Genomic DNA, 15,623 nt, shown 5'->3' with positions numbered 1-15,623 from the left:
TTTTCTTTTCAAGGTTTTTTTTTCTATATTATTATCTTTAGTTGATTTTTTGCATTTTCTTCTTTTTCCCCTCAATTTTCATATGTTTCCCTCATTTTTGTTTTATTTTTATTCGATTAATTAAGGATGAATTTTTGCAAAAGTAGTGCACATCCGTGTAGGAATTGGGTAGGAATTACAAATAATAACATTGGGCTGGTCAAAAATATGGTAGTTGGCACATAATCGAAGCTATTGATAATTGAATTTAAAATAATTAATGGTATAGGATCATTGAATTTAATATAACATGTTAATTAGTAATGTTTAGTAGCAATTAATTTTTTATGTGTTTAACTGTATATTTGTTTTTCAAAAATTTTTAGTTTTTTTTAGTTTGAGCAATTAGATTTATATTTTTATAATAAAATTTTAACTTTTTCAGCTTAAGTTGATGAAATTGTGAAGGTGGTGTGGTTGCTTATCATGCCACTGATAAAAGTTTGCTATTCAAATAGTTTGTCTTAATTTGAACTCTTTTATGGATTTTTTTAAGGGTTGTAAAAGAATTTCAATATTTAATTTATTTATTTTTTGTGTTTTTATTTGTGATAATTGGTGAACATTTGGATTGTATCTATTTATGTTTATAATGAATTTATGAAAACTTATGGTGAATTATGATATTTTAATTATATTTATCATTCCATGTTTTATGTATAACTTTTAGAAAATTTATTATTATCATAACTTAAATTAAGTTATGTTGGTAAAGTTCAAGTGTAGAATGAAACCTGCTTAGTACTTAACATTTAAAAAAAAAAAAAACAGTGAACCTTTGAACCGGCCTGTTGGACCGGTCGGACCGGTCGAACCGCGAACCGGCCACCTCTCCGGTTCACTGACCGGTCCGAGTTTAAAAACATTGGCTAAAACCCATGAATTTAGTTCCATTTATTGGCAGAGCAAGCAAATCGTTGGCTGCTAGGTTTTTTTTTATCATATGAAAAGAAAGGTTTCCGAAAAGAAAGGCAAAAGACAAAAGCCACCTGAAATCCCGCCATGTTCTCAAGTCAAGAAGGCTGATGAGAGACACATTAGCTGTATTATGAAAGTATTACCCCGACAAGAATACCAAAGTGGTAAAGAAGAAATGTACTCCTACTGGTACTTACTAACAAGAAGGATTTTCAGTGCTTAAATAATATTAAAAAAAAGGGTCTAGGATTTCGAGGAGTGCAGGGGCAACATAAAAAGGTTAAGAAGAATTTTTTTTGATTGATAAAACTCACCTGAGAGATGATGGTCCGATGGTCGGAGCTGGTGGCAAGGGTTGACGTGTTGGCTGCCACGTGGAGCATGGTGAGTGGATGATTCGACGTGGTCAATAAAAATGGAAGTTTAACTGGCGGTGTAAACCGTAAAGATCCACGTGTTGGCTTTTGTGGTCCGGCCGGCAGACGTCGCACTCCACGATGACGGAAGACACAGCTGAGTCATAAATAAATCTGATCCAATTCAGCAAATTCAAATGCGTGTTGTTGCGGCCTGTTGGGAGCTGAGCTGGATCCTGCAAGTCAACGTGGGGAGATGGGGAGCAATTTTTTAAGTACAAAAAAAAAGGAAAAATCATGCAGATGCAGGCAGTACGTAATATTCTGGAATTAACCAGGGGAGGGCATCTTCACTTTCCAATTGAACCCCTCTCCTCTTCTTTCTGTGACTTCTCTCTTCCTCCATAACATAGCAGTAGTAGATTAGAGACTGTTGTAGTACTAATATTCTGGAATTAGTCACTTTTAGCGTTCTATTTATGTATTGCAACAAGAGGAAGACCACATTTGCTATTTATTTGCTCCTCATGTATGTATGTATGTTTTCTTTCATCTTTTCCCTCATGGTTCTGGCATGGCTCAAAACCTTAAGTAAGTAACGAGGAGGGATGAATCGGATGATATGAAAAGAGAAAATATAAATGAGAAATATTGAACTTGATACTTTTCCATTTATCCTAAAAAAAAAAAAGAAAACCTTAATTAAATGGCTTGAAAACTACCTTCCCAACAAAAAAAATGACCGGATTCATGCTAGTCTTAATTAATTATATCGCTCCATTATATGGCTTTGTCAAGTCAGACCTTTCTTCAACTCATCAACTTGGCATTGGTCCAGGTCATTGCAAATCTCAGTAACTTGTGAATCAATTCATTTTTTTTTTTGGAAAATATCATATAATAGCATTGTGGATAAGTTATTTAACTTGATTGAATTGCCTGCCTTTTCTTGAACGGCATATCATGAATTCTTGACGCATGTCTATGGACAGATGATCGTCTTGGTATTCAGTGGATAATGTGCACAAAATGATGTTGAAGTTCAGTGGATAGTTTATAAACAGTTCTCTGCAGAATTACCTATTCCAAACTCTTGTTTCTCTTTTCTTCCCTTCTCTTCCCCCGCGGCGGGGGGGGGGGAGGGGGTAGTCATTCAGATAGAGAGCGACAAAACAATGAGTTTCAGAAAACGGACATTCTTGCTACTGCTGAACTTGAAACTTAAGTTGTTGAATTTGTTGAAAGTAACCTAAGTTGTTCAGTAAAAAATATGTTACATAAGAGTTGGGCAACAAAGAAACAAACGCCCGAAACGAAACCATTTGGTTTGATCGTTGTAAAAACCTCCCTCCAGGCTATATCTCGACCGCGGACCAAAGAAGCCCAGACCTTAATAGACGAGGGAAGTCTGCAAATACTACAAATTGGACCACCCAAGCTCTTTCTGAAAGCTCCAGGAGTTCTGTTCGCAAATGCGTGGAGACTGAAGAGCTGTTTAGCTTGGTTGTAGGACAATCCGTACACCTTATACGTACCATCAGCTCCATATTTAGACAGCAACTCTTCATCTCTTGCTGTTATGACAATTCTACTCCCGCCACCAAACCAGTTGCGTTTTCCTGCCAAGGCCTCCAACTGGTTTGCGTGGTCCACAGCATCAAGAACGATTAGGGTCCTCAGGTGTCGAAACCGGCGTGCCATCATACTCAGCCCTTCGCTCGTGCTTCTTATCTTGACGTTTCTTAGCTTGAGCATCTCGGAGAGTAGGATTTCTTGTAAATAATCCACTCCGTGTTTCTGGGAAATTTGGCCAACATCATCCAGAAAACAAGCAGCTTCATACTTGTCAGATAATCTGTCAAAAAGGGCTCTGGCAACAGTTGTCTTGCCTATTCCCACCTTCCCGTGGAGTCCCACTATGCGGACTTCGGGACTTCTCAAATCCATCAACGAAATGACTTCCTCCGTATGAGATCCTACTCCCACCAGATTATGTTCGCCAGGTGGTTGTTCAAACTGGTGCAACCGACTATGCAGGTCTTGAACAAATTTCTCGATGAACTCATCGCTGTTGATTGATCCATCAAAATGTCCAAGCACGACATTAATTAGTAATACGACTTGAGTAAGTATTAGTTATTACTGCAAACAAACGTGCTATTAGTCTTATACAATCACAATATACATGGTGGATATCACACCATCGAAGCGACCGTTAAGTAACACTAACATCCAAGTTAATGCATAGCAAAATGATTTTGTAGGTCTGAGAACTGTCCTTCACTACGAAATATTTTTTCAATCTATAACAAGCTGAAACCAGAAAGTAACGGCACCGGTACGACCGCAACACAGCTTTGAGGAGTTGAGCTTATTCAAAAAAAAAAAACAAAAACAGGCCAAATACTATGTCTCAAATACATAATATAGCTTAACTCTTCATCTCAATAGGTAGGTAATTAAGTAGTATTTGGTTCTCTAATACTTGTAAAAATATATAATTTGCTCCCAGTTGATGAGTTCCCGTTCTTAAGTTGATAAAGAAGTTTTTTTACTATACTACCAGAACGCTTTCTTGTAATGATACGTATTTAAACTTATCGCATACTTTAGGCCTTGTTTGTCAAACAAGTTTTTGGACAATTTTGTCTGCCACAAGTTTTTTTAAAAACTTTAATTATAGTAACTTTCAAAAACTTATCAAAGTTTTTAAACTATACAGAAAACTTCAAAATATCCGAAACTTTACGCACTTCAAAATTTTTTTCTACAACTTCTAAAGTAAACTACAGTAAAGTTTTAAATAAACACAAAAAAAACTCACTTGGCAAACGGGATTTCAATTTAACGATTTGCGTTACACTTATTTGTTTGTCACCTCCTATATATGCATTGATCAATTAAACATATATCCAAAGATAGAACGTTGCGTTGTGTTAGTAAGGCTTCCTAGGACACTTTTTTTTTCTTTTGCAAAAAAATAGAAAATGTTTTGGTTCTCAAAATATTGGTTTATTATGTTAATCAATTTATTATTTCAACTAAGTAAATTACAAGTCTTTTTAGTATAACTTGTGTAATTAAAAAATCATACACGTGCTAGCTAGGCAAGGCAAGTGGGCAACCATGAAGCTGGGTGGTAGTACTTACTCATCTGCGAAATCACAAGAGTGCCAGCCTGATATGCCGGCTGCTTGAGACATAGCTTCCTTCCACTTCTGCACCTTCTCCGGGCTATGGTCTCTCTCGTGTTTGGCAAAAGCATCGGCGAAGCTATTCCTCTGCTTGCGTACGTCTGACGGATCGACGTCGTAGAATATTGGCAACACAGATTGTCCAATGATCTCGTGACATTCGGTGATCTTTACAAGTTCCTCCAAGCACCACGTCGAGGATGCATAGCCCTTGGAGAATATTACGATTGAAAACAACGATTCTTGGATTGCTTGCAAGCGTTCGGGTGAAATCGACTTGCCCTTCTCCAATCTCTGATCATCTTTGTAAGTATAGATGCCTTTGCTGCGAAGAGCTCGGAAGAGATGGGCTACAAAACTTCTGCGAGTATCTTCGCCTCTGAAACTTAGAGAGACGTCGTAAGTCCATGTTGGGGTCGATGAAGATGATGATGATGGGATGTCAATCCAGCTATTATCATGATGATTTGAGGCGCTAGAGACCAACAGTGCAATCTCGCTCTCTCTATCGTTTACTGCATCCATCATCTATCGGTGCATTAGCGGTCGTGGAAGATAGTGGTATTTTGAAATGCAACACAAGAAGTCATAAAATCAGGGTCAGGTGGAAGAGATCTTTAGTTATACCGTGTTCGACCAAGTGGGTAGCTCCTGAAGAAGGTATTTTGAAAATAAATGTTGATGGAGCCTTCTCTGATACTGGGGCTGGAATTGGAGTTGTGGTGAGAGACCTTCTCTGATACTGGGGCTGGAATTGGAGTTGTGGTGAGAGACCATCAAGGACAAGTGGAAGCTTTAATGGCTGAAAGAGTTTTGGAGGCCCTTAATGCAGAGCATGTGGAATGCTTGACTTTTCTTAAAGCTTTACAATTTGCCAAAGATTTTGGTATTTCTCATCTCACTCTAGAAGGGGATGCCTTGGGTATTGTCCAGAGAATCAATAGTACAAGTCTTGACTTATTGGTGTTAGGTAACTTGATCAGAGGCATTAGAGATATGCTGAAGGATTTTTGCTACATACGCGTTTCACATGTACGCGTTTCACATGTAAGAAGGAAGAACAGTGTTCCTGCTCATTTATTGTCTCATTTGTCTCTGCCAATTGAGGGAAGCCACGTCTGGTTTGTAAAATTCCCAAAAGAGATTATGTACGCTGCAAAAGCAGATTTACTTTAATGAAACTCCGTTTTCATTATCAAAAAAAAAAAAAAGGTTATACCGTGTTCAAGCCGTGTTGCTGTGCATACATGTAGCTTCATCCTTGGTACGGTCCTCGATCGTGCGTGTAAATTGTCTAGTCAAATTAATTTTGGGCATAGCACATAATTTATGACAGGAATTCGGTAATGGGATTTTTCAAATCAAAAATTTCAATTTCGAATTCACAATTCGAAATTGAAATCGAAATCGGAATTCGGAATTCCTATTTTGATTTCAAATCTATTTTTCCATATATATACATATATATAATATATAATATAACATTTATATTATAATAATAATTTTTATATTTATGAATTCGGTGAAATCGAAATAATTTCGATTTCAATTTTGTTTGCACACATATATATAATATTTTTATATATATATGTAATATAATAATAATAATAATTTTTATATTCAAGAATTCGGTGAAATTAGAATTAGTGAATTCGAAATCGAAATCGGTCGAAAATTCTGACATCAAAATTTCAAAAAATTTCAATTTCAAAGTTTCGAATTACCGATTTCGATTTCGATTCACACCCTTAGCAACAGTAATGAACCCTATCAATTGGGCAGCGACGAAACAACCGTACAAGAAGAAACCAATTGGTTTAAACATTGCAAAAACCTTGCAACGGATCTTCTGTCACATACCCTATGTCACTCTTTATCCCACTTTTTATTATATTGCTATTTCTCCTACATAAACATCATGTTTTAATTTTTTTTTCTTAAAATCCAATAACTATCATATTGCGACTTGTGAGAGGTTTGCATGCTGTGGAATGAGCGCAAATTTGGTGAACTATCTTTCATCTCTAGCTCGCTAGGGAATTATGGGTTGCAGCTGCAGCAAATTCCTTGATCGGTGCTTTCCTAGTAATTTCTTGTTTAGGAAATTATTGGACGTTTGCTAGTTTTTTTTTTTTTTGGTCGAATACGATAGATTTTATACTACATATATTCCTACTCTATACAAGATGATGCAGTTGAGCACGAGTCCCAAAGTGTTCAAGTACACCCTGTGAAGGTGCCCTAAGAACCAGTGACACGAGCACGAGTTAAGAGATTCAAGGAGTCCCTCCAAACCTTGGTCCGTGCCGTCCAAGCCCAAGAGAACCGGCTATTGAAGGAATTGAGTTGGAATATCCTTGCATGACTACTAAAATGCTGCTTACAATTAAAGATGCAAGTGTTCAAACTCCAAACGGCGGGTTGAGCCGCAGTTAAGTTCCCTCGCAAATTCCCTTAACTTGTGAAAGCTAAGTTGAACATTCTAGAGTTGATCCTAGGCTGTTCTTGACTTAACAATCAAGAACACATACTTGATTGTGGCGTCCTCTACCGTTGAATCTGTTCTTGAGTGGTCCAAGTTCGGGTTCAACTCCATCAAATCGTCAACGTGTTCCTCTAGATCCGAAGTAGCTTCCGCGTCTCGTATCAACTGGCATCAGAGCTGGTTAGAGGTATCACGTATATCCCTTTTTATTGTTTTTAGATCTGTTTAGTCTTCTAAATTCGTAGCTCAAGTGCTCGGGTTTGTCAAGTCCGAAATTTGTCTTGGTTATTTCCTTGTCACAAATCTGTCTTTGTTGTTTAGTTGTTGTCTGAAAATTTCTGTCCAGTTTTGTCTTGTGTTTATATTCTGTTTAAATCCAAAAATCTGTTGTGTTCCATACCTTATTGTCATTCCCTTGAGTCGTTGCTGGAATTAATTTGCTGGGATGTCGAATCTGTTTGCAATTGTTTCTTGAACCTTTGTGTTGTTGCTTTGCAAAACTCGAATATCAAAACCTTATTGGGAAAGTCTTGAGCTTCTTGGATCACCAGAGGTTAATCTTGGCAGTCTTGAAATCTGAAATAAACCTTCAACCGTGTTCTTGTTTTCATGGAACTTTGATCTTGAAACCAAATCTGTCCAAGTTGTTTACATTAATTGCTGTGAGATTGTGGTCTAAACTGGCTGGCTATTGTGTGAAAACACCCCAATAGAAGTCAAAAAAAATTCAAGAAAGACGGCTCTAGTTTCCAATTCTTGACCAGCCTTCAAGTTTTACCAAATCTGATTCAAACTTGGTCTTCCAAATCTGAATAGCCCTAGTTTTGGTCAGCTTTCAAGCCACCAAATCTGATTCAAATTTGGACTTTCAAATCTGAACAACCTCCAATTCTTGACCAGCCCCAAATTTTCGCATTTGAACCACTTGGGACTCCCAAATCTGACCAAACTCCAAGGTTTCCATTCCTTTGGCAACCCCAAGTGTCCGAATCAGATCAAACTTTTCAATTTCCGAATTTTGAATTCTTGAATTTTCCTAAAATCGTTGGAGCAATTGTGACACCCGATTAGGCTAAGTTTTGGGTAGTAGATTGCCCATTATTTGAGCAGTCTAAGGTCACCCAAAATACTCCAAAATCCTTACTAAAAAGACCACGGACCAGCAGCTCAAAAAATTCCAGAAAATTGGGTTTCGGGTAGAGTTTTTCTAGGATTTTCAAAATTTCAGCATTCAAGTTAATTGTCTTACTTTCTTTTGAGTCGTTAGTTATTGTCCAGCTATATTCTGAGTCTTGAGTGTTGTCTAGGTATTTATTCATTCACCTCCATTTATTGCTACTAGCTTGTGTGTCACTTGTTGACTAGTCAAGAACGTACACTGCGGTGACGCCTAGTTTGTTCAACCTGAGCAACTAGCCAGCCAAGGAATTGCTTGGTAAGATTATTGGGGAGTGATACATTTGAGTGAAACACGAGTGTGAGTGACCTATACATCGTATTATTAAAAAAAAAAGAGAGGAACTCGTTTTGTTTATTTGTTTGCAGGTGAACTAAATACGTCTAATGAAGTCGGTGACCAAACCATGGACATCAAACTACATGACAGGTGCCGAACCTGTGCAATAATAATTACTAAAAAGTGCTAATTACCACCTCAATTAAATAATTATAGAACCAATCCAAGTACTGGAGCAGGGACCCTAGGTGTGCAATGGGTTACTTGATTCACCCTGTTCCCGAAGAGTTTGCTTGATCCGATATACCGGATTTTTCTATAAAAATACTAATTTTGCGTACAATGGCAAGTAGGATCGATTCCACAGGGAGCGGGTAGAAAATTATTTCTTTCCAAAACAGTAGAACAAAATTGGGGGATTTTCAATGGGAGGCAAATAAAAACAAAATAAAATAGAACAAACAAAATTCAAAACTAACTCACAAGGCACAATTCACTAAAAATAGCAATTAACAAAATTCCACCCAAAAGATCAACTGCTCAGGCACGGTCCAATTAAATGTTCATCGATGCAAAGATATTTCACCCATTCATCACTAGGTTGGTTATAGCTATCAATAAGCTCTGACAACCAGTTCTTCCTTACCTTTTCGACAGTCAAGGTACGACCATTGACTGCTTCCCTAACCAGATAACAACCCTAGGTACGACCGTAGGAATTTAATTACCCAATTGCCTTAAAGCTAGAAGAACCCAACCCTAATCAATAAATACGCTAAGAGGGTTTATTTAAATTAGATCTTGCGTTTCCCCATCATAAAGCCAATTATGGTGGTTGCCACGGGGTGTCAATTAAATGAACAATTACGGATTCTATTTAATTAACGTGGCAGTAGGCTATTAAATTAAATCAAATACCCGGCCGTTGATATTCAATTAATAAAATACCCATGAACAATTAATTCAGGAAACACACGAATAGCAATAAATTGGAAGAAATAATAAAGATTCGATTAGATCTCACAGATATTATGGACCGCGTCCTTGCGTCACCCTTTGGGTAGAGGAGGAAATTAGCCGCTTCTCATCGTGTCAATCCCGCGTGATTTAGTTGAGTACATTAAATTGATTTCCGAAGAATTGGAAAAGCACAAGAGGAATCTCACGGAATTTAGAAAAATCAAAAGCAAAAAGTGAAGAAGGGTCTCCGTTGTACAGAGCCCAGATGCAATCCGCAGAAATCTTTAATGTCTGGCCGCTAGCTGCAGGCGAAACAAAAGCAACGGAAAAGCCAGGACAAAGCCGCTGACAAAAAGTAGGAAAAGAAAAATTAAAGCTAAGGCTAAAAAGTTGTTGTCCCAATCTTGCTTTTCTTTTCTTTATATAGCCGCCGCACACCAAGTCAAAGGCAGAGACGTCTGGAGCAATTTCATCTCACAAAAGCTATTTTCTTTAGAGTTTTAATCCAATGCTTCGGGTTCACGTGGACCACGGTCCGGCTTTCGGTTTCGTCCTCCTTCTAAGGCGTAGCCACGCTCTGAAGTGAAAAGTCTTCTGAAAATTTTTCCCCGCGATATCATTTTAATGCTAACCACCTACAATTCACACAAATGTCAAATATGAGTGAAATCCCCTTTCTTAGCACCATGAATAGCCAAAATTAGGACAAGATGACAATGCAAAACGTGCCAAATAACAGCTCTATCAAATCCCCCCACACCTAGACAATGCTTGCCCTCAAGCATTTCGGAGCTCAGAAATACAACCAAGAGAGCAGAGGTTATGTAGTAGTCTATACTAACACAAGGATCTAGGGTCCCTGACAATATCACCAAAGGTAGAACACACCGGACATGTTGTAATTCAAAGAATGAATACTAGAAACGCTCAATTCAACATCACGAAATGCCATTACCATAGGCTTGCACATTTATCACATCTCCATCACTTAAAAGTGAACCAAACACATAAATCAAAGGGACTTTAATAGGGTTGTAATGGGACTCAGGTGAAAGGCGGGTTGAGAAGGTATAGATAGGGGGTAAAGTGTCAAGAGAATGTCCGAAACTCCCCAATAACCACAGTGCTTTATCAGAGGAGTTTCACTAACAAGGCAGTTTCCATTTGTTGTACCCTTTGTACAAGTGTCCCCAATTTTTTCTCTTTCTCTCTCTTTTTTTTTTTTTTGATTGAATACTGCTCGCAAGGCGTGGGCACGCCTTGTACCCCATAGTCCTCTGGTCACGAGGTCTCTTCAGGATTTTTTTTTTTTAAGGAGAAAGTCCTGTAAGGCGTGGGCACGCCCTGTAAGCCAAAGTCCTCTGGTCAGTGGCATTTTTCCAATTTCCCCTCCTTTATACAAGGATAGCATCATATAGCTCCTAATCTAACAGCACTTGCAACCCCAATTTTGTTTGCTTTGCACAAATGATGAAATTCAGGCATCCCTTGACAACACAGGGGTAAACAAGAAAGTTTAAAGATGTCTTGGGTTAACAAACACGGATAACAACCAGAAACGAAGGACAAAAGCTCAAATTGGTTCACTAGTGGGAGATAAGATGAGGGCTTGATTTTTTAGATAACTAAAGAGGGTTAAATCCTAAATGCCCTTATCATTTCAAATGTATCCAATTCAACAAAAATGTGGCCTTGACATGTATAAACTAGCAAGTTCTAGAATGCCAATACCATGTGTGATACCCACTCAATCAAACAAAAATAGAGCAAACAAGAATAATGTGCTCATATAAGACTCAAAAGCACCCAAAAGTTTCAAAAATGGGTCTAATCCAGTATATCCAACATTCAACGACACTGCCAAGGGAAACAAAATGCATAGCTAGTATATTTACCCACATACCCACGCATCTTGATTGTGTCATTTATCACAGCAACATGCTCAAGCATTAACAAGCAAAAATAACCAAAAAGACGACTAAGTACAATGTTTTTCATTCTTTTTTCATTTTTTTTTGTTTTTTATTTTTTTTTTGAGTAACAAAGAAAAAAGAAATAATGGATTTTGTTTTTGTTTTTGTTTTTGTTTTGCTTTTGTTTTTTTTTTTTTTTGAGTAACAAAGAAAAAAGAAATAATGGAAGCCACTAATCCCCCCACACCTAAAACCTACATTGTCCTCAATGTAAAAAAAGACAAATGAAGTATTAGGGGAAAAAAAAAAGAAACTTCCCCGACCACCGGGGAGAGAAAGTGAGACACTAAGGCGGAGGAGGTGAGACGGCTGCGTGCACAAGGTGGTGTGGTGGCGGCGGACGCAACACCAACAGGAAGGAGAAGACTGAAGTTTCTTTTTCGGAAAGGTTGGAAGGCGTGGGCACGCCTTAGAAGTTATAGTCGTCTGACCGTCAATTCTAAAACTCCATTCCTTAGGTGTGATGACCTAGCGTGGGCATGCCTAGCTGCCAACTTCCTATCACAAAATAACAACCCACTAAATGACACTAACACTTAACAAAAACTTAAAAAATATAAGAAAACTAAAACAAAAGAAGCCTTGGGTTGCCTCCCAAGCAGCGCCTTTCTTTAATGTCTTTGGCTAGACATAGCACCACTCTTTAGTCTGGATGTAATTGAATTTTCCTTGTAATTGGTGGCCCTCCTCCAGGATCCACATGGCTATTGAGTGCAACTTTTTTCCTAAATTTTCTCTCCATTTTTACCTCATGAATTGCTTTCATCCTATAGGACTTGTTCGCAGCAACCTTGGATTTACCCCTATAAGCAAACTTAGAAAATTCTTGCACAGAGAGATTAGTGGTATACATAGCAAACACAGAATGAGAGTTAACAGGATGTTTCATTGTATCAAAAATGTTAAAGTGAACTATTTCTCCATCAAATTTCATCGTGAGAGTACCCTTACTAACATCAATTTTAGTTTGGGCAGTACTCAAAAATGGTCTTCCTAATATAATAGGTGATGGATTTGGGGCACTTCTATCATCCATGTAAAGCACATAAAAATCAGCAGGAAAAATTAATCCATCTACTTGCACTAAAACATCCTCAACTATCCCATCCGGATAAGCACATGTACGATCAGCCAATTGAATTATTATCCCCGTTTCTTTTAAAGGTCCTAAATTTAGGGAATCATAGATTGACTTAGGCGTGATAGAAGCTCCTAAATCTATCATGGCATTTTTGATACTAGAATGACCAATCTTACAGGGGATAGCAAACATACCTGGATCTCCGCATTTGGGTGGGAGTTTCCTTTGAAGTACAGCTGATACATTCTCTCCTACCATCACTCTTTCATCACCCCTTAGTTTTCTTTTATTAACGCACAAGTCTTTCAAGAATTTTGCGTACTTGGGTACCTGCTTGATCGCGTCCAATAGGGGGATGTTTACTTGAACTTTGCGGAACACATCCAGGATTTCTTTTTCCTTTTCTGCCCTCTTTGTCTTTTCCAACCTGCAAGGAAAAGGAGCTATATTACATTTAATAGGGATCGAAGGAATAGATGTTACCTTAGGCTCTTCGCGAATGCGCCATTCCTCTTCAATTCCCTTTTCTATCTGCTCCTCACTTTTGCTTTTTGAAATCGTCAACTTAGATCCCTCCACCTCCTTGCCACTCCTTAATGTCATGGCACTTACATTTCTGGGGTTTACCTCAGGTTGCGATGGCAATTTTCCATAGACGTGGGACTCTAGGCGATTAATGGCAGTTGCCATTTGACTCATGCGAGTCTCCATGTCTTTCATGCCTGCTTTGATGTCATGTTGGAACTGAGTGGTGGTCGTGACAAGTTGAGTGGTAGTGTTGGCCAAACTCTTGACAATTTCTTCCAAAGAACTCCCTGAGCTTGAGGACGAGGGTTGAGACTTATGTTGCCACGGTTGCTGAAATCCTGGAGGCCGATTGGAGAATGCATTTTGTGGCCTACTACCATAGCTGAGATTGGGGTGATCTCTCCAACCTGGATTGTACGTGTTGGAATACGGATCGTATTGCCTACGAGGCGCGGGCACGCCTCCAGCCATGTTCACTTGCTCAACCCCATCCTCTTGCAATATAGGGCATGAGTCAGTATGGTGACCCATGTTTGTGCAGATTCCACAGGCCTTTACTTGGGGCACATTTCCCACCACTAATTGTCGAACAACGGATGTTAGCTCCGATATCTGCTGCTGAAGGGATGACGTCTCCACCTCGTTGACTCTACGGGGAGGGTTGCTCTCACGTAAGCCAAATTGCTGGGAGTTCTCTGCCATGGCTTCGATGAGCTCCCACGCTTCCCTCGGTGTCTTGTTTGCAAGTGCTCCCCCACTCGCAGTATCAATGATACTCCTATCTGTTGGTTGGAGCCCTTCATAGAAGTATTGGATTAACAGTTGCTCACTAATTTGATGCTGCGGGCATCTAGTGCACAACTTGTTAAACCTTTTCCAGTATTCATACAAGGACTCACCGGGATATTGCTTAATGTCGCAGATCTCCTTCCTCAAACTCGCAACTCGGGATGCAGGGAAGAATTTTTCCAAGAATTTCTTTTTCAGCTGCACCCATGTGGTAATACTACCTGCTGGTAGGTAGTACAGCCAATCTTTAGCTGCATCCTTGAGTTCATACTAGAGCAAACCACCTCGAACTCCTTGACGTGCTTGTGGGGTTCTTCGCCCGAAAGACCATGGAAAGCAGGTAGGAGCTGAATCAACCCCGACTTCAGTTCGAAAGCAGTATTCTCAGCCATAGTGGGGAATGTGATGCACAAGGGCTGGTGAGTCAGCTCCGGGGCAGCCAGCTCCCTCAATGTTTGGGTGTTGGCCATGCTTACTTCGTCTTCCGCTGACTCGTTTGTAGCAATTAAGTGCCCTTCTTTTTGCCTCTTGGTCTCTTGCCTCCGCTTACGCGCTGCCTTCTCAACCTCAGGATCGTATACCAATCCACCTGTGCGAGAAGAATGGGGCATAAACTAGCAAAAATACCAAGAAGAATAAAATAAAAATAAAAACTGAATTTGAAAAGAAACAAATAATCCAAACGCCTACTCCCCGGCAACGGCGCCAAAAATTGACAGGTGCCTAACCTGTGCAATAATAATTACTAAAAAGTCCTAATTACTACCTCAATTAAATAATTATAGAACCAATCCAAGTATTGGAGCAGGGACCCTAGGTGTGCAATGGGTTACTTGATTCACCCTGTTCCCGAAGAGTTTGCTTGATCCGATATACCGGATTTTTCTATAAAAATACTAATTTTGCGTACAATGGCAAGTAGGGTCGATTCCACAGGGAGCGGGTAGGAAATTATTTCTTTCCAAAACAGTAGAACAAAATTGGGGGATTTTCAATGGGAGGCAAATAAAAACAAAATAAAATAGAACAAACAAAATTCAAAACTAACTCACAAGGCACAATTCACTAAAAATAGCAATTAACAAAATTCCACCCAAAGGATCAACTGCTCAGGTACGGTCCAATTAAATGTTCATCGATGCAAAGATATTTCACCCATTCATCACTAGATTGGTTATAGCTATCAATAAGCTCTGACAACCAGTTCTTCCTTACCTTTTCGACAGTCAAGGTACGACCATTGACTGCTTCTCTAACCAGATAACAACCCTAGGTACGACCGTAGGAATTTAATTCCCCATCATAAAGCCAATTATGGTGGTTGCCACGGGGTGTCAATTAAATGAACAATTACGGATTCTATTTAATTAACGTGGCAGTAGGCTATTAAATTAAATCAAATATCCGGCCGTTGATATTCAATTAATAAAATACTCATGAACAATTAATTCAGGAAACACACGAATAGCAATAAATTGGAAGAAATAATGAAGATTCGATTAGATCTCACAGATATTATGGACCGCGTCCTTGCGTCACCCTTTGGGTAGAGGAGGAAATTAGCCGCTTCTCATCGTGTCAATCCCGCGTGATTTAGTTGAGTACATTAAATTGATTTCCGAAAAATTGGAAAAGCACAAGAGGAATCTCACGGAATTTAGAAAAGTCAAAAGCAAAAAGTGAAGAAGGGTCTCCGTTGTACAGAGCCCACCGCAGAAATCTTTAATGTCTGGCCGCTAGCCGCAGGCGAAACAAAAGCAACGGAAAAGCCAGGACAAAGCCGCTGACAAAAAGTAGGAAAAGAAAAATTAAAGCTAAGGCTAAAAAGTTGTTGTCCCAATCTT

The 15,623-nt window shown here is 38.9% G+C and overlaps 2 protein-coding genes across 2 annotated transcripts; both read right to left on the bottom strand.

Moving 5' to 3' along the window:
- Positions 1 to 2,466: 2,466 nt before the first annotated feature.
- LOC140016184 (disease resistance protein Roq1-like) lies at positions 2,467 to 5,032 on the bottom strand. The gene is made up of 3 exons (XM_072069624.1): positions 4,464 to 5,032; positions 2,658 to 3,381; positions 2,467 to 2,562 (listed from the first exon to the last, which is right to left on the bottom strand). The coding sequence occupies exons 1-3, from the start codon at positions 5,030 to 5,032 to the stop codon at positions 2,467 to 2,469; spliced, it is 1,389 nt and encodes a 462-aa protein (XP_071925725.1).
- Positions 5,033 to 9,555: 4,523 nt separating this feature from the next.
- Positions 9,556 to 14,390, bottom strand: LOC113714290 (uncharacterized). Its single transcript, XM_072069623.1, has 5 exons — positions 14,061 to 14,390; positions 12,946 to 13,977; positions 12,657 to 12,792; positions 12,130 to 12,548; positions 9,556 to 9,753 (listed from the first exon to the last, which is right to left on the bottom strand). The coding sequence occupies exons 1-5, from the start codon at positions 14,388 to 14,390 to the stop codon at positions 9,556 to 9,558; spliced, it is 2,115 nt and encodes a 704-aa protein (XP_071925724.1).
- Positions 14,391 to 15,623: the final 1,233 nt, after the last annotated feature.

The sequence above is a fragment of the Coffea arabica genome, chromosome 10c (assembly GCF_036785885.1).
Source record: "Coffea arabica cultivar ET-39 chromosome 10c, Coffea Arabica ET-39 HiFi, whole genome shotgun sequence".
Taxonomy (NCBI): domain Eukaryota; kingdom Viridiplantae; phylum Streptophyta; class Magnoliopsida; order Gentianales; family Rubiaceae; genus Coffea; species Coffea arabica.
The sequence above is the reverse complement of the archived record's forward strand: the minus strand, read 5'-3'. Positions and strand labels throughout refer to the sequence as shown.